This window comes from Columba livia, chromosome 4 (genome assembly GCF_036013475.1).
Source record: "Columba livia isolate bColLiv1 breed racing homer chromosome 4, bColLiv1.pat.W.v2, whole genome shotgun sequence".
NCBI classification, from domain to species: Eukaryota; Metazoa; Chordata; class Aves; order Columbiformes; family Columbidae; genus Columba; species Columba livia.
This window is the reverse complement of record NC_088605.1, coordinates 24107340-24128723: the sequence shown is the minus strand read 5'-3', so window position 1 is coordinate 24128723 and position 21384 is coordinate 24107340. Positions and strand designations below refer to the sequence as shown.

Genomic DNA, 21384 nt, shown 5'->3' with positions numbered 1-21384 from the left:
AATAACCACTTGGCTACAACCTGGAAGCATAACAAATATGACCTTTCTATCATTCCAATAAATATAACAATTAAACTATGTTCAGAAGCAATAAACATGAAGATACTTACACGTGATAAGATACTTTCAAATGATTCTGTCAGAGATCTTTTTGCTTTGTTCTTTAACATATCTAATCTGAATCTGGGAGCACTGCTGGGCACCTCATTGACGGCATTCTCAGCAGGGGGCTGTGAAGTCTGAAAGTGTTTAAAAACATAAACATGAAATACTCAACATCCTGGAGCAGAATCTCAGGGAACAGTCTGAACACTTCTGTAACCTGAATTAATACTTTCTCCTGGTGTCCTTGGCTTTTCATGCCTTTTTCTCTACTGACACTTATACTGAAGTTTAACAAACTATCCTAAGACCAGGAAATCTCTTAGAGGAAACATGTTGAGTATAGTAGCATCCTTCAGAAGAATTGCCATTTTGATAGGGATTTTTGGCTATGTGGACAAATTTTCTTTAATGCCAAAGTACAATTGTACAAATTCTAAATGTTTAAGTGTAACAGATCAGAGATTTCTCATGGATTTATTTCTCCAGCCAAGACATAAATCAAAATCTGTGAAGCTCATAATCAACAAGAACTCTCAAGTGTCTCCATTCAAATGGGGCTAAGGGCCAGAAATATATTCACTAGTAGAAACACTTTCAACTTAAAGCTAACAGTCTATTGAGAGTTTTGCTTTGTAAATAAATACTTCAGTCCATATTTAGTGCTTGTGAGACTAATATATTGAATACAAAAATGACACTGCAATACAAAAATTACCATCCAAACCTAACACCTGCAGTAGAAACCAGAGCACGGTTTTCAGTGTTATTTTTGGGGGTTCATCTTAAGGCTGCCAGGCACCGTAGCCCACTCTACTTGGCCCTACTTTCGGAGTTCTGAATGCTTTGTAACTGTTAGTATGTGGGAAGCCAAACAGCACATCATCACCAAATAGCCCTGTGTAGATTTTAAAGCATCCTATTTCCAGTATAGCAAAGTTACAGGCTTCTGTATTTTCTTTTTACCTTCACTCATCCTCAAAGGGCAAACCAGATGCTACATGCTATTATGTTCTTAAGAAAAGACACTTATTTTGAATGTAATTTTTGTTAAATAAGACCCATGTACTAGTATCAAATTTCATTTTTTCCTTTCCCAATTTAAATATTTTTTTTTTTTTTTAAGTGATGAAAAACAAGGAAGTGAATACCTATGCAGAAAAGAAGGGAGCAGGCACATCAGGATGTCATGGGTTAATGATTGCCAAGACAAATAACACTGCCAGAGTACACGTTCAAAGGTATGTGCTATTACACAGCTTTGGAGATAAATTATCAGAGTAAATATAAAATGTTATGATAAGACAAATGAAGGACTGAGGGCAAATCAACTCTGTTCTTAAAGGACTGGCATCTTTGCAAATGTCAGATTAACCAATTTTAGTTCCAGGAACTGAACTAACAGACTGCAGCTGGCCTTAGGAATTTTCAAATCACACTGAAGACACATTAAGATATTATCTAGTTTCGTATATTCCTATTTCCAAGCCATTTGTGACTGACAACTATTTGATAATCAGCTGGCATTAGATCAAATAAAACATTTCAGGTATGATGACAGAGGACATCAGGCAGCGTTTCTTCCTGTCATGACGTAACAACAATGCTTTTTTTCTTGCAAACACATTTCTAGTGAGATGCCCAAGACAAGAAATCAGAGAATGAAATATGCAAAGTTTTCTTTCTGCTTCCTCAGGGAGTTCAATAATTAGCCAGTAAACCATAAAGGAGAAGAGATTAACAGAGTGAACAAATAGTACATGAAGTCTTGCTGCTATTTCCCCAGTTTCTTCAAAGGTCTGATCACTCTCCATGTATTCATTTGCTAGTTAATATCACAAATGGCCAACAGCAGTCATCACAATGGAACTACCGGCTAGCAGTGGTGTGACAGCCAAGATTTTTAAAAGGGTCAAGTAATTGGAACTGGAAGTTTCCAGAGAATGGGTGCTGATCATCTTTTAAATACAGACCTCCCCAAGGTGTCTCACTCACAAAGACATCCAAAATCACTAATCCTGTTTTTAAACTGTGCTGTGAAAATAGCCAGTTAAACAGCACTGATGCAACCTGATGCAGAATGAAAGGCAGCTCAGCTCTTTGGAAGGAGATGACAGTCTCTGCTGCTGTTTCAGCAGCATCCTCCTCAGCTACTCCTCCTTGACGCCATTTCAAATGGTGGTTTGCACACAAGAAATAACTTCCAGTTATTGAATAAATGCAATCATCTTTATCAAGGACCAAATCCAACATGTTGTCACGACACTGACTCACACAGACAGCAGGATGGCAAATGTCACAGGCTGGCAGAGCGCAATTACAAATTCATTATATATTCCCTCACATATGCTGAATTGTCATTGTAGTGAGAAGAAAGAAGCAACCAAATTAGTGGTCTACCTTGTCTGCATCTCTGTGTCCTAGGCCTGAAATCTGACTGTACTGAACACCTCAAAATCTGAGATATGTCTGTTTTGGTGCATGACAGCCTATGAGTTGTAAGCAAAGCCAGTGTTCACCTGGTTCTACAGCGTGAAGTTCTAAAATACCAGGGATGGAAATCTGCCTTTGAAAAGATATAAAAATGCAATGGAAGACGTTTTCCTGCATCCTCTTTACATGAACTAGAACTGAATGACTACTTACCTGTTTTGCTTCGCCAACATGAACATGATCCTTCTGTTTTTCTTCATACATGTTTCTCAAAACAGAGATAACCAACTCATTCTCTTTTTGATCATTTCTTGGTCTTAGTTTCTTTAATTGAAAACACAAGCACAGTAATTATACATTTGTACAACAATTAGCAAATATTTACTTTTCTCATTTTGTCAGTGTCAATACATTGTTAGTGTAAGAACAAGTTGTAACTTAGTTAATGCTACCACTGCAGTCCACCAGAGGACACCAGTGTCCCAGGCAAAGCAGCAGCACCGCCAGAGAAACGACCTCACTTCATCCCTGACAGAATTCACATGAAAGATAAAGGACAACTGTAGAGGTATCAAATTGCCACAAGCAAATAGAGACTCTAAAAAATATTTTTGTCAATTTGCCTCTGATGTAACAAACCCCAAAATACCGTAGTTCTGAGTTTGTAGCACACATGAAGCATTGTCTTGCAGTTACGATCATAAAGTGGTTTGGGTTGGAAGGGACCTTAAGAGACCCTCTAGCTCCAATTCTGCCACAGGCAGGAACACCTTCCACCAGACCAGGTTGCTCAAAGCCCCATCCAGCTTGGCGCTGAACACTTCCAGGGATGGGGCATCCACAGCTTCTCTGGGCAACCTGTTCCAGTACCTCACCACTCTCACGGTGAAGAATTTCTTCCTTATATCTAATCCAAATCTACCCTCTTTCAGTTTAAAGCCATTACCCCTTGTCCTATCACTACAAGCCCTTGTTAAAAGTCCCTCTCCAGCTTCCTAGTAGGTCCCCCTTGGGTGCTGGAAGGCTGCTATAAGGTATCCCTGGATGACGTACAACCCTTCTCCTAGAAATCCTTCTCACTGGACACTTCGTTTTTGGAAAATGACACAGGTCTTTTAAAAATTAGTGGACAAGGTGAACATATTTGTCTCTGTTGCATTCTATTTAGATCTGAATTATTATAAGAGAAAATGTTTGTGAAACAATTTTTCATAGAATTTAATCCCAGAAACCAAACTTTTGAAAAGGATATGCTGTCTTAAGCCTATTGATGCAATGCAGAGGATACAGTATGAATTAGCTAATGCCAGGGTAACGTATCAGATTAATCAAAATATCCTTAGAAAGAAAGTTATCTAAAAATGCAGATCATGGTTACAACACGTGGAGCTGTAAAAATGTGACAACTAAAGCTTCAGACAGTCCCACTCAACAAATCAGCTGATAAAGATGGGCAGGAGAGATGTACTTTACCCTTGGTTTTACCAAGTTATTTGTTTGCAGACTCTCACCAGAAGCAATTAACAGTTTCCTGTGACTACTACAAGCTTTAGACTGTTAAAATGTGTGCAGAATACTAAAAGGCAACAGTGCCAGCTAGCTGCTGTACACTAAGATATTACTTAGCTCATGGAATCGCTCTCACAGAACAACTTCCAAATTTGGTACTGGATGATAAACTGGCACATGGAAACGCACAAAGAGACTGAAATGACTCAAAAGAGGAAGGAAACATGATTTTTTTAAAAGTCTGAAATTTCCTAATCTTCAGTAGTGTGCCAAGCACAATAACATTTCCTACAATGTTCATCATCTGTCTGAAATCCAGCTGTGTTTTCCTCTGTGCTAAAATAGATTTCAGTCAGAAGACAGAAAATTGAGCTTTTTTTGTCAGTTTGACAAGTATTCAGTTCTAGGATAAATTTTAGGCGGGACATTTTCTGATCTGAGAATGTTATAGTAATTTGTTTTGGTCAAAATGTTGAATTGTTCTCACAGGACAAGTTACTGGCTTCCTCCACAAAAAATGTGTGCAGTTTTACTAAGGGAGAAGTCAACGTTTTCACGGAAAACAAGTAGTATTAGGGAAAGAAAAATTAGTATAATAGGCCATTTTCATCAAAAGACAATGTTTTAAACTGCCCTAGAAAAATGATGATATTGAAATTAAAGCACAAGATGATTAACAGTCCACTAAATAAAGATAACGAATAATTTACAAAAAAATGAAAATAATTTTGGTGCTTCACACTAATGTTAGCAAAATCCATAAATCGCTTTAAAATCTTGGACAGAACAAAGAGCTTACCTTAACCTCTTCAAAAACAGAGGCCTGCTCCTGGCTATTTAGTGTTGTTAGATGCTTTTGTAGTTCTAGTTTGGTCTTAGAGGGGTGTAATCCTACCAAGAGGAACAAAAAAGAACAAATACTAGGGTCAAATTTGTCAGAATTAATCAATCACATAAATATGCACACAATTTAAGCCAAAGCTCATCAGTTATTCGAGCTGACCCTTTGCATTGATTGCATAACAGGGCACTAGAAAGAACTCTAGGTTAATTTAAAGCTACTACTGAACTCATGTCTTTAAAATGAGGGACATGAACTCTAAAACGAGGAGATTTACTGAGCACAGACCAGGATTATACTCTTAGCTGACGATTCCATTATCACACAAGATAAACCCACAATCTACTGCATTTTAGCAGACTGCATTGCTCGTGTTTTACGCAGTACTGCTTGGATTTTGCTTATGGTGTAAATATAATTTCCATCGATTTTTTTCCAATTTGTATGTCTGGGCCTCTTCTGAAAGAAAGTAAAATTATTGCATGTTAGTGAAGTTCTTGCTTTGCCTCTTACTGAAAGCATTCACTGACAGTCTAAAGCAGACTACCCTCTCGTTCAGATTATTTTTTTCTGCTCTTATCCTGGATTAAATTCCTTTCCTCTATTTTCTGTGGAAAAACAGCAAACCATCAACGGTATTTTGTACTTCAGTTTCTGATCCTGGCACTTGTTCAGATGCAGATGCTATGATTAACCATATGGCATGATTAAAGGCATTAAGAATCATTTACCTTCAAGAAATTTCTCAAAAATCATAGCTAGCTGAAGTCCAAAACAGAATGAAAAGTCGTTTTGGAAGTTCTCCAGTTTCATCAAATTAATACTAGATAGGTTTTAGTCCAATAAGCTACTGTCACGTGCTCTGACAAGCTGTTGTTGCCCTTTGTTCACCCCAGACATCGCTTAAATGAACAAAACACAACTGTGAAATTTGCTGAAATGCAAGGAAGTTTTTGTGTCTTGAACTTGTTTTCTGTTAAACGACTACAATTCTAACTGCTGCATTTTCATGAAGGAGCATAAATCAACATCACAAACATGCATATGAAAAGCTCAGTGTTCAGTTCATGTTTAGTGGTAACATAGTGCCAGTATCTAAGTGGATTCAGTAGGAGAGCAGATCACAGCTATTGCAGCATATATTCTTCACAAGTTCCCCATCTACAATCGTCTGCATTTATAAGGCTAACAGAGCCAAGCTAGTTGCAATTCAGTAATATTTAGACTTTTAATTAGTTTTCAAAAAGTTGACTCAAATACAAAAAAGGAGTTTAACTTTTGATAAAAATTCTTATTACCTTACAGATAAGTTTACATTGCAGTCCTCTAAATAAAACTTTAAATAAACTGGATTCCAACCCTTCATCCCAAGTCCCAAGCTCTTTTTAAGCATTTATTCCCTTATGAGTTCCACATGTAAGACTGTTCCCTAATAAAACTGTTAAAAAAAAATTTGACCAGAAGTTCTTTAAACCCCACCTTCTATCTTTTCACAGAGCTTGTGCAAGCTTTGTATAGGACACCCTTCACAGAGCTGGGGCTGTGCCTTGGAAGTCTGTTGCACAGCAGCTGCGGTGAAAGCCTGTTTCAGTGTCATCATGATTTCATCAACCTGAAAAGAAGAGAGTGCAAAAGAACAGATTTTCACTCCTCCACTGACTGTCTGTTTTCCTTAACACAGACACAACAGAATGATGGTGCCGCTTGTTTGGGAATGTGGTTCGGATTAAAAAGAAAATATCTTCCCGTGCAATTTCTGCACACAAACACACAAACAAGACAAAACTCTTCTCAAAGCCCTATCTCTTCCAGGCCACCCAATTTTATTACTGTGGTCTAATAAGAGATACTACCTCTATCTAGAAACGCTTTCTTGTCTGTGATAAAAAAAGCTTACTGCCATTGCGATGCACTAGCCTGACCTAGAGCACATTAGTGTAGTCCTCATTGTCTTAACAGGTACAATACAAAAAAACCTTCTTCCAAAGAAAGGAGACATGCAGTCTAACTTAGTTCGTGCAATGAAAAGAAGTTATATTGGATTTTAACTTCTGCTTTCAGAACAAATGCAGATTGCTATCTATGTCAGTTACATTTTTAAAATAAAGATGTTTCTGAGTGGAGCAGGATTTGAAGACATTCATCAAAATAAAGAACAAGAAGGAACAGAAGACTTTTAGGGCCTAAGATTCTATTAGGCTCTTCTTTTCTTTCACTTACCAGTGCTTCATCTGTACACTGAAACACGTAGCAAACAAAGTGGAAGCCTCCGCTTTCTGAAGACTCTCTGCAGATGAACCCAAAGTGATCCACATGTCTAATTCCCTAGCACAAAAAAAAACCAGTAACAAAGCAGTCGTATTTACTTTCAGTGTTTTGTACCTGCATTTTTTCCAGTAACAAAAGCATGAAACTCCCAGAAGCATTACATTTAGGTCACATATCCCTGTTCCGCTGCATTAAAGTCATTTGGGCATTAAAAATCTATTTTGTTTTAGAACCTATTACTTCATGAATCTTTTAAATTTCACTTAAGTGAGAGGTTGTAGGTTGTGGGTTTTGTTGATGTTGGGTTTGGTTTTTTTTAATAACCGAATTATACTAGATCCAACACTTACAGGGATGAAGAAATACTATTCAGAATGTATTTTACTCAATATTTGAAATAGCAGTATAAAAAGCTCACTCTGTTTTTCTTCTTGTTTGCTTAAGCGATCAACAATTGCTTTACATTTGTGAAGAGCAAATCAAAGCAGTCGTGAAAAACGGATAAACCTTTTTTTTCTTTTTTCATCTAAAGAAAAGCTTGGGTAGTTAAAAAATGAAAGTGGTTAAATATATTACTTGCAGATCACTTATGGAAGCATTTATTTCTCCTAAAAGGTGGGCAAATTCAGGAAGCACAATCTACTTGCAACAGTAGATAAACAGTACATCCTGGTAAAATCCCAAGAAGGCTTTTTAACTGTTGGGAATTTTTTTATTTTATGAAAAGGCTTTCAGATGAGTGGAGTCTGGTGACCCCAGTGCACCCTTCTTGGTAAAAAACCCCAAAGTTATGATGATGAATTACATGCACAGTGGTAGAGCCTGTTTACACTCAGCACCATTTTACTGCCTTGTAGCTGTCATGGCACAAGTAAAGAGACGCAATAAACTGCTGTATCTAAAATCATAATGCTGAACCACAGTAAAAGAGAAAATCCAGCAAAATTTAAACAAGCCAAAGATGTGATGCAGGACTTGTTTGTTTTTTTCCTTTTCCTTGATAACAAAGGAAGAATCACTGAATATTCTCTTTGTCCTTTTATCATGAAGAAAAAAGTTTAAAAAGCACTTCACCATAAAATGCAAACACTTCCATAAAACAGAATGGCCAGGTGTCCCAAAAAAGAACACTTTATAGCATTAGATATCCTGAAGCAATCTGAACAATGTTGTCTTAGTTCAAAATACTAACAATAAACCTTCAGAGCATGCCAGCTGAATGAAGGAAAAAACATGAACGCGTATGGAGATACCTGGTTTGTAGGAGTGTGACAACTAAACAGAGGCACAAAGGGTTTATTACACAAACATCAGGCACTAATATGACATGAGAACAAAAAGATCAGAAGCACATTCACATGAAGTAAAGCCTGCAGCTTCTCCAACTCCAGCTCCGCTGTGTCCAGGTTATGCATTTTAGGAGGCAGGTAGGTAATAAAGCAATAACAGGCTGGCACAACCTGCAGACTCTCTCCCACCATCACAGACATGTACAGAACACATCAGCCCCCCTTTCTAGCCCCACAGCCCATTCTTTTTCTTCTGAAAGCTCATTTTTTCTCCTGAAAACCCAGCTGCAATGGTGGAGGGAGTCCAGCTGGGATGATGGCCCTGCCACAAAACTGTGAGGTACCAGGAGGTGGCAAATGCTCTCAGCTGTTTCAGATTAGATAATGCAGATGTGTGCCCCTGGGCTACACACTTCTTTCTACCATTATAGTATCTCGGTGATGGATCAGGCATTCTGGAAATTGGATATTGATTCTGTTCTCCCTTATAATCTAATCCCAGTGCCCTCAAGAAAATATTATTAAAATTCTTGTATGATCAAGATGAGTCCATAAGATCGTTCTGTCAAGTCTTCTCAAATGTGCAAACTTGAGGGAAAAGCCCTCAGTACCCCAATACCAACATCTGCCCAACCGATGCAACATCTGCCCAGCAACACATTTTTCAGACAAGAGGGGAGAATTCAAGGAGAATCTCACTCGCGCTGCTCTGAGGAACACAACCATCTGCTGATCTTCAGGGCACATCACCAAGTCTACAGCTAACTCGCTCCTGGCTAAGGAGATGGGCTAAGGAAACATAGGGATAAAGATTTCTCTTCAATTTGGAAGTTTTCTTCGAAGCTCTTGATGTGACAGCACACAAACTATAATACTTAGGTTTACTCCAAAATTTTCAGAACAGCTACCTGTATACTTAGTGATGAAAGCTATTCACATCAAATTAAAAACCAAAGTCATTTATGAAAAATAAATAAAAATCCAAAAAGCTAGAAGCAAATCACAGCAAATCATATTCCCTGTATTTAAAAATGGGTAAATAGACCTACTATAAACAAAAAAATTTTGCACCAATATCATTAAGAGCCTGTGATGCCCTGAGTAGACCTGCAGTATGCAAGAGAAGGCAAGTGCAGAACAGTTCCTAGTACAAGAAAGAATGACAAAATTCACATCCTTCTATACTATATCTTATTCACACCCAAGCCTCACAGTACAAACAAGCATTGCACTGGTTTAATTTGAGGTGAATTTCTAGTTAAACTAGCAGGATCATCCATTCCTCAATAAATACAAGTTTATTTATATAATCTTAGTTCAAGTTAATTTCTCAGAGAGTTAAACTAAAATGATCTATAACAGGCTTTAAAGGAATTAAGTGTTCTCTAAGGACTCCAGTTTAAAGAATTAAATTCAATTTCCTCATTCACTTAAACTGAATCAAATCTGGTACACAGACAAACTAAATACAACTAATGCCCTGCAGGACAGAAAATAGGTAGGGAAAGACAAATCCCTATGTCATGACATAATGAAAGCAACTGGTCTATGAAATGTCTTTACCAGCAGCTGTTTGAGTCTGCAGGTTGATATTCGAGCAACACTCCAAGGAGAGTTCTCTGCTCCTGCTCGAGGACCCACCAGCAGTTGGTGCAGCTGCTGGTGCAGAGTGCTGCAGCTGCCAGAGCTGTCCCATAGCCTTGCTGTGACCGTGACACTTCTGTCCCCGCACCACTAAGCTGTGGCAGTAGCTGAGTATGAATCACATGCCTGTGTCACCTGCTCAGTGCCATTCTTCATCTTCACGTGTGTAAACTGCATCTCTTTCAAAACATCACCACTCCAAGTTGAGTCATTAGATAAATCCCACCCTCACATCACCCAAGCAAAGTCAGAACCATGCAAATGAGATGCAGAAGGACAGGGAAGGAAAGTCTGCAGCATAAGAAACAGAGATTAATAGGGAATGAGGTGGCTCTGAAGCGTGCTTGCTCTCAGTGCATCACACACACCGCCTCAGTGTGGCAGAGGGTTGTCCTCTTGCACACACATGCAACTTACACTCTTGAAAAAAAAGTATTTTTTGAGTATTTTTAGAGAAGTCTTATATATTGTTTATCTCCTTTCATTATCACTTCTTGAAAAATATGGCTCAGATAATCCCAGACTTGCTGTGATTCTTGCCTACTGAAATCTCAAACCAGAGCTGACGAGGGAGTTGCTTCTAGCTTGTGTTATTCATGCACTGCACACAGAAGCAAGTCTATCTCAGGAATTACAGTGCAAAACATAATGATGGTTTTACAAAATTACTGATTAACGAGCAACTTGTCAATAGCAATTACTGAAATCACTGAAGTGAGAATCCACATGAAATGCTTGGAGAGAGGAATACATGAACATTCTCAACTGGACAAGATTTAAACAAAATAAAAAAAAGGTGAGAGAAAGAGAACACTGTGATCTTACCTGAGAACAAAAGGATATTTCTTTAAAGCTTTTTTCAATTGCTACTTTTTTTGTGTCAGGACTGATAAGGTAAACTTCAGACTGGCCAATCTAAAAAGAGCAAAATAAATAGGAAGATGATAACAAGTAACATTACACTGCCTTTGTCTCATTATAAAAATGTCTCCTGGACATAAATCTCTTTTTTTTTTTTCTACCTGCATTTTTAGACCAATTACTATATTATTACCAGAAGAAAATACTGAAACAACATTGTTTTGATATTCAGTGTGTTGCACATTACTGCACTGAGATTTAGTTTCACATTTGATACAAGAGACTGAGAATAGCATTTAATTAGATAAGAGCAATGTTTTACCACAAGTAACTTTGCACTGAGAAAATATACTCACACTCCCTCTTCTCGTTTTCTGCTGAACTGGACAAATACCACATTCGCAAAAGCTACTTAATTAAATTGTCCTAAAATTTAAAACCAAGTGTGTGCCTCTACCTGTACTCCACCTGATTATTTTTTAGGGGTTTATTTGTTTATTTAAGACACACAGAGCATTTAATTTAAAGACTTTAACTCAAACTATAAAAAGGGGCTTATACTGGAGTCTATCTTCTAACTTAATTTAATCTGCAGGCCAATTGTACAGCAGTGACCAAAGCTGCTGCTCTAGCTTGTGATGGACAACAGGCATTTTTTAAATGAAAGTCTTGCTTTCAAGTTTTCAGCTTCTGGCAATCTCTTTGTAACATTTTAACAGTTAAATTTTAAATTCCTCATAGTTTCTAGCACATCAGAAAGTCTGCTTAGGACAAGTTTCATATCAGATTTTAGGGAAGATGAGTAGAATCTGGGTACATTTATGAGCATGACTTAGACACATCTACTGAGGCTTCAGCCACTAACAAATCCAATAAGACGCACATAAAAACATCAGCAGCATCCATCTACCTGTAATTTCTTAAGGAAGGGGGAAGAGGGCAATCCTCTGTGTAAATGGGTCAAGTGAGTTGTGCCACATCTGTGTGTCTAAAAACGGTCCTGTCATTTCACCTTTCACGTCTTCTTTCACTCCAACTGGTCACAATGACTTTCCCCAACTCTCTGCTAGTTTCTTTGTACAGTCCCTGGAGCTGACCTCCCACATGTTCATGGAGTTATTCCTTCCAACACCTACTCGGCAGCTGCCTCCTGCTCACTGCTGCCTTCCCCTCCCTGCAGCAAGAGGCTCCTTCTTAGCTCAGCCCCACACGCTCCTTCCACACATGGTCCTAAGGCAGGAGGGATCATCTGAAGGCAACTCTAACAAGAGGGGTGGGAAATACACACCCCTCCCCCCACCATGAAATACAGTCATGAAAAAAGCCTAAAAAATAAAAAATTAAAATCCCAAGAAACTGCTAGGAAAGCAGCTCTTCAGGAAGATACAACGAAACCAGGACTGTCTGACCCAGATGAGGAGAGTCAGCAGATAATTCATCTGAACATTGTTCACATCTCATAAATCAACCAACCTCTGCTGCAGTCCTGGAGAAAATCCAGTAAGAACTTTAATTAAGAAACCACAAACTTTTTTTTTCCTGCGGATATAAAGTTCCTTTTTACCATTTCCTATGTAGCCACACACAAACTGATGAGCCAAGTGCAAAGCTGTGCACACCCCAGACCCGCTGAACGTGGGGGATGGACAAACAACAACCTTGGCTCTGCCACGAGCTGCCAGCTTGTGTATAATTCTGGAGGCACAAACCACTATTACTTCACTCCCTTATATTCAGCTGAATGGCAAAATAATACAACTGCGCAAACTAAACAGTATTTTCCCAGGCAAAAAGGAACACAAGACAGAAAGCCAGATCAGCAGAGTCCCACAACTTGGAAATGAGCCTGTCAGCAGGTGACTGATATATCCAGGCTGAAACTACTTGTATCTTTGAGAACTGCTGCATTTATTTAATATAAATTAAAAATGCAGTCACCGGAGTAAGAGGAACTGGACCTAAGCAGTCCATCTATAATCTCCAGATCTCTAATAATGGAGTCAGGATTTGTTTAAAAATTAGACATTATTATAAAGGGAGTCTATATTTTCTGTGTGAAATGTGCTCAAGGGAAGAAGGTAAACATGGAATTGTTTTTAATGGAGCGCAAAATTTCTCTCCACCTTCTTCCACTTCTGTCTCTGATGCCAGCCTGTCACAACTAAACCAGAAGTTTTAAATCAGGTACAGCTAACAACACCTTTTTCTGTGTGCTACCTTTTACAAACATAACACTTTGGCAATCCTTCTTAAAGCAGCACTTCTCTTCCCCTCCTCCAAAAAACCTGCTGTAACTGCACTCACTCCACTCTGTTACTGTCCTTAAAAACTCCCACCTCAACAGCAGCTGATAGATCCAAGATGATGTTATGACAGCCAGCTATCGTAACAGCAGCTCCACGTTTGCATAATGTTCATAAAATGCCAGATATATAAAATATGTTTTATAACTTAACCATCGTGAGGATTATAAGAGGAGCACATAACACATTCCTTACTTGTTTCTCAGGTCTTGAAAATTACTTTTGCTGCTCTCCTACCAAGGCAAAGGCCATTCTAGTGTCCTGGTTTGGGCTGGGATAGTGTTTGGCTGCCTGACGGGTTAAACCACAACAGACAGCCATGCAAAAGCAGGACAGAGGTGGAGGCAGGTGTAGGGTAGCCTACGAAGTTACTACACTACTCCATCATTACACAGATATGTTGGCAGCAGGAACACCTCCACAAACTGTGCTGCTCAGCATAGGACATAAAGTTTACTTGCCCCCAGTCATCATTTGGTCCTTCAGCTCTAGCTACAGGTAACTCATTCACCTGGAAATTTATTTCTGCTGTTACTAGCTAGTGTAATTGTATATACCATTTTGCAATTGTATAACTACCTACTAACTTGCTGTAGCTTTCTAAAAGCTGTCTTTAGCAGCCCAGTGTTTCAGGTAGTTTTAAGCTATTTAATATAATCTTATTTTGACTTTGTACAAAAATTTACACTGACTGGTAATGCTTCTTAGAGAAACAGGTGAGTTTAAATAAAGGTCTGGTAATTGCAATTAAGTTATTAAAGAGTAACTGCCATCTGTCAGACATCTCTTTTGGTGTTTGCCACTCCAAACTCCAAGACCTGAAAAGGTCATCAAAAGCTGCAAATCTTGCTTTACCATAAACAACATCGTCCGGTTTTCTGCAATGTCTGTTGGCTGCACAACACTGTGTCCACAGATCAGTTGACTTTTTAGGTTCAGTGAAATTGCATCTTCTTCAAAAGACCTGACAAAGCTGTTACTCCTATGGCTTCCCTCTTGATAATCCTTCTTAAAAGCAAAGGAACGAAGCCCAGGCTGAGAAAAAGATTTCCTAATCGGCCTTTTCTCCTCCTCTTCACTGACCAAGGGCTGGAAGACAGACCGAAATTTGTTGCTGAAAGAGAAGCCTCCAAAGTTATTGGCAGTTTCATGTTGTTGGGATGATGAGTTGAAATCAGATTTTTTTTTACAACTTGCGTGATTAAATTTCTCGATGCATTCATCTATGAGTGCCGGAGGTGCGTTTTTATGTGCCACTGTCACTCGTCCACAAAACAGCACCTCAAACTTTTTGGCAAAAGGGTCTTCAACATCCGAGAGGTTATTCTGAAACTCTTCTTGACGAGCAATTTTTCCAGCTTGTCGAATCGAGCTTATAATCTCAGGCACCTACAGCAAGGGGGGAAAAAAAGAACACAAACAAAACCACAATATGAGCATCTAGTGTTTTATGACAAACAAGTTGCAATACTAAGAGGTGCTCCCTGCTGTTATTTTTCTGGAATAGCTGGTTTGGTTTTGTTTTCTGAAAGACCAGTTGAAGTGATCTTGTATTTGTCCAACAGACACATTATAGAATTTAAACACAGACCAGATGAATTGCTCATTTGTCTCCCTGCCAGGAGTTCACCATCATCAACACTTTGTCAAAAGAGCTTCATCTCCTGTAATGCCATGTGTGCTCAGTAAAACTTCTGCACCTGAAGCAACCATTGTAACATGACAAATCCAAACTCAAAATGAAAGATAAAAATACTTCAGAAAGCACAACAGAAACCACAGACTAATAGGGAAAGTTATTTAATCTGTTATTTTTCAATCCCTTCTCTTATTCAAGCATTCATGCCATGTAGATTAACGAGTCTTGCAAATTTGCTTTCACCTTCATAATAGCGTGCTACATTGTTATGGCAGTTTGGTGTTTTGTTTTTTAAACTGTACGTAGCTGTGCTTTTAAAAGAAACATATTAATGCTTTTATACGTTCATTTTTAATCTACTATCCTAGATGACATTCTCAAATAATACTACTTCCATACACAGTATTGCTTGCAGGATATCTGTATGAGAGAGCAGTCTGCTCCAGCCCACAGGTGCCGGTATTCTAAAGAAAGCCCAAACTGTCGTCTGACATATTTTAAGTAACACTAAATACCCACAGTTTCTGATATGGTTATAAGATAGGAACACGCATATGCTGTGAGGCCACTGCTTTGACTGCCCTCAGAGATTAAGGTTCCTCTGCAGCATGTGCTGCTGCTATAACAACAAATGCGGGGCCACCATCTGTGATTAAAAAAGATAATTCTGCCAACTTTTTAATTCCCCCAAATTACTTCGAGAAAAACCAACGCTAAGAGTGCCAGTTTCCTGACAAAATAAACTTCCTCTGTCAAGCATCAGTTGGAGTGAGCTTACTTACAAGTCCTTGGTTGCAGATAGTATAGAAAGGAGTCTGGGAGCAGCAAACAGCAGCCCAGAAGAACCATCTCCCCTATGAGAAAAGGCTTCCCTAAACCTAAAGAATGCTTCAGAGACATGACTTCTGTCTTTTCCAGACATTTCTATGGTCACCTAATGCTTAAGCATAATGCAGTAATATACATAAACTAACGCAGAAAACAGCAAAGGACTTCGAGGGGGGGAAAAAAAAAAAAAAAGGCTGAACAGTGAAAACTGAATTTCACTATTCTGGGTGCTCATAAAGATCTCAGTAGGATTCTTTTTATAAACAAGAAAACACAGATATATAGATATGGATAGATAGGTAGATAGATATACACACACATATAGCTAGTGGGCTTAAAATAATAAGTACAGATTACAAAATAAATAAATGAGATGACTCAGGAAGCATTACTTCACCCTCGAGCGCAGAGCACGAGTCATCAGTTAATCACCCGCAAAGACAATGGGGAGGAGGTAAGAAAAGCAAGGTCATGACTTCAGAAGCCTGATCTCAGCTGTGTCATGAATCAGCCAGAAAGCCTTGGGCTTGGCCAACGTTGTGCCTAACTTTTTAATCATATACAAGAAGAACGTAAGGGTACAATGAATCTTTATTACATCAAATGACACACATTTGCTCCACAGGGTACTCAAGGTTCACTTCAGGTTTTTTTATCTAATAGTCCTTCAAAGAACTGATTTCTAGTTTCACAACATATCAGGATAACAGTGACATATAAACCTTTATTTTACCCATATTTCAAGCTGCAACTGCTTTAACATTTTCTAATAAACACATCTTACTCTTGTGGGAGTGTCTGGATTCACCAGCCACAGGCAAATTTACTTCTGAGTTGCCCAGAACACACGCGGAGACCTGTGATCCCACGTCCGCTTTTGCTGAGGCCGCAGAGGTGACAGCACAGAAATGAGGTTATTTCCCAGAAAACGCTCATGTCCTCACAGCTGGGAACACGAGCCCTCACCCAGGCAAGGAGCACCACCCCCAGCTGGGGGTAAGGTCCCCTCGCACCACCCTTGCTGACAGCTACAGGCAGAGTTTCCAGCAGTGCAGGTGCTGCGAGGGTTATTTGGGATCCATCACAGATGTATGGTTATTGAATTTGATCTCTTCAACATTTTTAGTTATCAAACACCTTGGGAATTGACAAAAGAGCTGTTAAGCAGTGCCTGGACTTCACATATAGACAGTAGTTGGAGAAAGACACTACATCTCACAGGACTTTGCAACAGTTAATAAACTTCATGTTTGAGGAGAACTGGTGGGCTTGCTGATGAAAACCAAGGGGAGTATTTACTTATTTATTTTCACACATGCTAAGGCTTGAATTATGTTATTTAAAATAACAGCTGGCTTCCATGCTTCACTTACTGAGAAACACTGACTCCTCTGTTCCTGCTTGTTAACCTAAAAAAATTCACAGCCTGTTAATACCACTTTATTACTTCTGATCAGGCAATTGATATAATATTGCTCTAGCAGAAGCAGCAAATCACCACCTCGGTTTCCTGTGACCCTTGCATATGTTAAACATTAATCTCTTTTCATTAGTAATGACAAGATGCCATGACAATTGAGAAAAAAAATAAAATACATATTTCCCTGGAACCATTCTTGGCTCAATCAAGACTTGTGATCTTTTCATCTACCCGTATTATTCCAGGCCTTTTACGCAGGTATCTAGAAACAAAGAATCCACACTCTCCGTGTGTCCTCTGACCATGGCTCCCTCAGCAAATGGACCTGGATGCTGAGTACATGGAGATCAAGTAAACATTAGTTTTAAAAAAGGAGAGAAAGCAAACAAAATCCATTAAATATAAATAAATTTGTTTTAATAATTTGAAATAATTAGAATAAACAATGTAGGCTCCATCCTAGCAATTGTTTATTAACCACGGCTGGAATTTTTCCAGATTAAGAAGCAGGCCAGTGCGCAAACAGTAACCGCAGCGCTCGCAAACCTCCAGCAATTAAGATGTAAAATGAATCAGGTTTTATGGCTCTTCATATTGTATCAAAAAGCAGCAAGGATCAAGTTGCTCCTGAATTGAGTCAATGCTGCTTGGAGTTTTTTTTTTTAAAGGTTTTGTGGTTCCTTCTGAATATAAGAAAAAGTCTTTCTTATTGTCACAGGTTACAGAGTCTCTACCCTTGCTGATATGCAAACTCTGAGTGGATATAGCCCTGAGCAACCCACTCCAGGTGACCCTGCTTTGAGCAGGGAGCTGGAACTAGATGACCTCCAGAGGTCCATTCTATCTCAGCTTGGTGACTTAGACACTAACATCTCCTATACGGACCCACAGGTAATTGTGTTTACTAATCTGAACTGGCTAAGTGGAGAAAGACTATTGCACACATGCATGATTTCTTCCTGCTGCAAAAATTCTCTTTTCTAGCATACTTCTATTCTGAAGTGTTTTACGACTTATTTCTCAGAATAAACATGTAATTAGTGGATAAAGATTATTTCTGTAATCAGAAAAACAACTGCTGATGATCTAAAATTATTTCCCTAAAACCCACAAAACTAAGTATAGAACACCAGCGTAAGCAGTGATGAAGCTACTGAACAGAGAACATTACCTTCTCATCACTCACTCTGGGCCAAACAGGACTGGTGAACAAAAGATACAACTGAAAAGTATTAGGAAAAGTTTTTGCATTTAGAGTGTCTGAATTAGATACAGAATACATATATATATATTTATATATATATATATATATATAACCATTTAAACTAACACTGGACTGTTGTAATTTTTTTTAAGTATACCATCTTATTTCTGCTATTATGAGAATGTTTATTTTGCAGAGACAAAGCAGGGAACTGAAATGCTGAGTATTCTTGTGACTTGACTCTCAAATAACCAAGCAGAAACACAAACCTAGAACTTCCTAATGCACATTAATCTGTTACTAGATAAACAGCTACAGCTTCTACACTGTGCACCCAAATAACGAGAAGGCAATAATTCTTAAGCATACACAGGTTTGCTGCATCTGAGAAACAGTAATGGCTCTTTGCCTTCACAGAAAGAGAATCCACAGTTCCCTTTCTTCCCCATGCAACTAAGTCACCCTATAAGTTCACATACAAGCATGCAATAAGATGTCAAATGTTTTCAGCTTGTCAGTGGATCTGAGAAAGAGTGAGAAACTATTTTAATGAAGAAAGCCCAGTAACAGTTGAATGTAACAGCTGACTTTTGGTAAATAACACCAGACTATAAAAAAAGATTCCCTCTTTCTGCAATACACAGTAGGTAGGAAAGCAAAGTGTGTCACAGGAGAGGAACTGCTAACACATTGGTTGGCCACGATGAGAAAAACAAAACCAAAAAAAAAAGAGAGAGAGAAAAAAAGTAGGATGATTTTCGATGCTACGCAGTCTTCATACCTACAAAGGTATCAGTCCCTTCACAAGGCTTTGGGTCAGTGAAGGGCTTGAGCACAGGCTTAACTATTTCTAGGCAGTAGGCAGAGGTGGGTTTTTTTTAACATAACACAGGCCTATGTATAACAGATCCTACACAACAGACTACATAAATACTTGGAAACTGGAAACAATTAGGATAAGATCTTGACTTGAACCTTAGAAGATCCCACAGCACCCTGGCTGGAATAGAGCTTTAACAATCTTTACACAGCTCTTCAAACAAGCAGATGTTTTGATTAAGTGAGTTTTTCCTGCCTAACTCAAGTATCATAGGACACATTATTTGAATTCTTTTTAACTGTATTGACTTGCCCTTTTTTTCCTGACCATAGCAGGCTCAGTAAAATATGTCAAGAAGTCTAAAGTACTGTTTGCTATTAATATCTTTCCTTCTCAATTTTACTAGGCAGTGCTGCCGCAGAAAAAATAGTGTCCACAGCTACAGATTTTTGGAGAGGCCATCAAGTTGTATCAGAACAGACAACAGTATTTTTGTCACTAATACAGTATTTATGATCACAGAACACTTTGTAAAAGTAGTAGAAAAGCAGCAAAATAATTTTTGAGCTGTGTAGTAATAACGGAGAGACCAACGCTTCCTGTCCTTATCACTCCCTAAATCCATACTAGTGGTCAACTACCTTTTTTGAATGGTTTTCTCCACTCAATGGATTCCAAGTCTGGCATTTTTTGATTTAATGGATTTTTTAATTTATGGATTTCAGTGAGGTTTTGTTTGTTTGTTTAATTGAGACACTGTATAATTTCTCCTTTAAGAATGAGAGAATACTTTCATTTGGAAATTACCCCTGATGGTGCAGCCCCCTGCATAAAGCAAGGCAAACTTTCAAGTTAGATCCAACTTCAAACTTAGATGAGACACTGGGGGTCACATCCAGCTGAGTTCCAAGCAACCCCAGTGACGGAGATCCCTCAGCCTCCTCTGCCCAACAGGAAACCTACAGTTGCCAGGAAAAGATGGGCAAGACACAACCACCCGAGATTTCTTTTGTGAGAAGTTTTGCCCACTAGTTTAACCAAAGAATGAACTAAAAACTTAGAGCACAAAACCACAGTCTTTAGTCTCTCACTGAAGTAAAAAAAAAAAAAAAAAAAAAGTAGTTTTAAATCTATGGAATTTCCTTATACTTTGACATCAGTAGAAATTCAAGGTAGAAAAGAGTAACCAACTTCTGAAGTTCATTTTCATTTCAGTGAAAGACCTTTTTTTATATTCAAGTCTTATCTCAAGCATCTTCACAGGTTTTTGTCTTCTATTATCTTCCTTGGAGACTGCTCTACAGCCTCCTACGCCTCGCTTTTTCTAGTCATTAACTTCAATTCTCATCTTCCAAATTTTCATCCCTTGACTCTAAATCAACAGTTCTTTGGAGTACTTTTACTATTAGCTTTCTTCCTTTCCTATTTGTTGACTTTTATTCTTCCTACAATGCCACTTTCAAACAAATATTTAATTCAGAAAGAGAGGCAAGAAAGTTTATAGTTCCTCCAGTCCCTGGATGCCAACCACCTTTTGCAACCTCCCAGCAGTTTCTGTTTTTCTTTGCTTAAGAAACACACCACAGGTAGAGCCAAAGAGAGATTCTTACCACCAGCTCCCTAAGTACCTGAGATCAGTGGGTGCAGGAGAGACAGTTCACCTCTGCTCCATCACTTCATGCCTCTATGCATATGACCCAAAACTTTACTGCTCATGAAAAAACTATGAACTGTGCCACTCTCAGCAGCTTCACCATCCGTGCATGTTGGTCTAGCTCATTTCTCTCTCCAGTAGCTAAAATGTAGCAGGTGTCTGGTTTAACTGGAGAGCTTGTGGGTATGTTTTGAGGAAGGAGAACAAGTCCAAGCAGAGCCAGAGGGCTGGGAGGGGTGGCCAGGCCAGCAGCCAGCGGGGCTAACCACACCGCAGATGCACTGCTTGGGAAGGACTGGCAAACCGGACAACACAGATGTCGTGTCAACCTTGATAAGGGAAAGCTAAATGGCTGAACAATATCACCACAGACCTATGAAAGGAAAAGCAATCGTACGTGTGTCTACTTATGGGCGCAGTTTGTTTAGCTAGGTTTGAACGGGCATTATGCAGAGAATGGGATAAGTGAGGGTAACGGGCCTATGACTTAAATTTTGCAGGGATGTATGTAAGAAGCTGATGAACAAGAGTGCACTAAAATTCAAAGGATATTCTGTGCGGGGCAGAAT

At 38.8% G+C, this 21384-nt stretch overlaps 1 protein-coding gene across 17 annotated transcripts in view; it reads right to left on the bottom strand.

Annotated features, from left to right (window-relative positions):
- The window catches only part of TBC1D1 (TBC1 domain family member 1), a 113490-nt gene that overhangs the window by 41846 nt on the left and 50260 nt on the right, over positions 1-21384 (bottom strand). For all 17 annotated transcript variants that reach the window (XM_065060718.1, XM_065060713.1, XM_065060711.1 and 14 more), the window contains 7 exons: positions 14106-14639; positions 10912-11001; positions 7106-7210; positions 6365-6497; positions 4844-4935; positions 2749-2859; positions 111-239 (listed from right to left, as the gene is read on the bottom strand). In XM_065060718.1, coding sequence (XP_064916790.1) covers positions 111-239; positions 2749-2859; positions 4844-4935; positions 6365-6497; positions 7106-7210; positions 10912-11001; positions 14106-14639 — 1194 coding nt within the window. The remainder of the gene's footprint in view (positions 1-110; positions 240-2748; positions 2860-4843; positions 4936-6364; positions 6498-7105; positions 7211-10911; positions 11002-14105; positions 14640-21384) is intronic.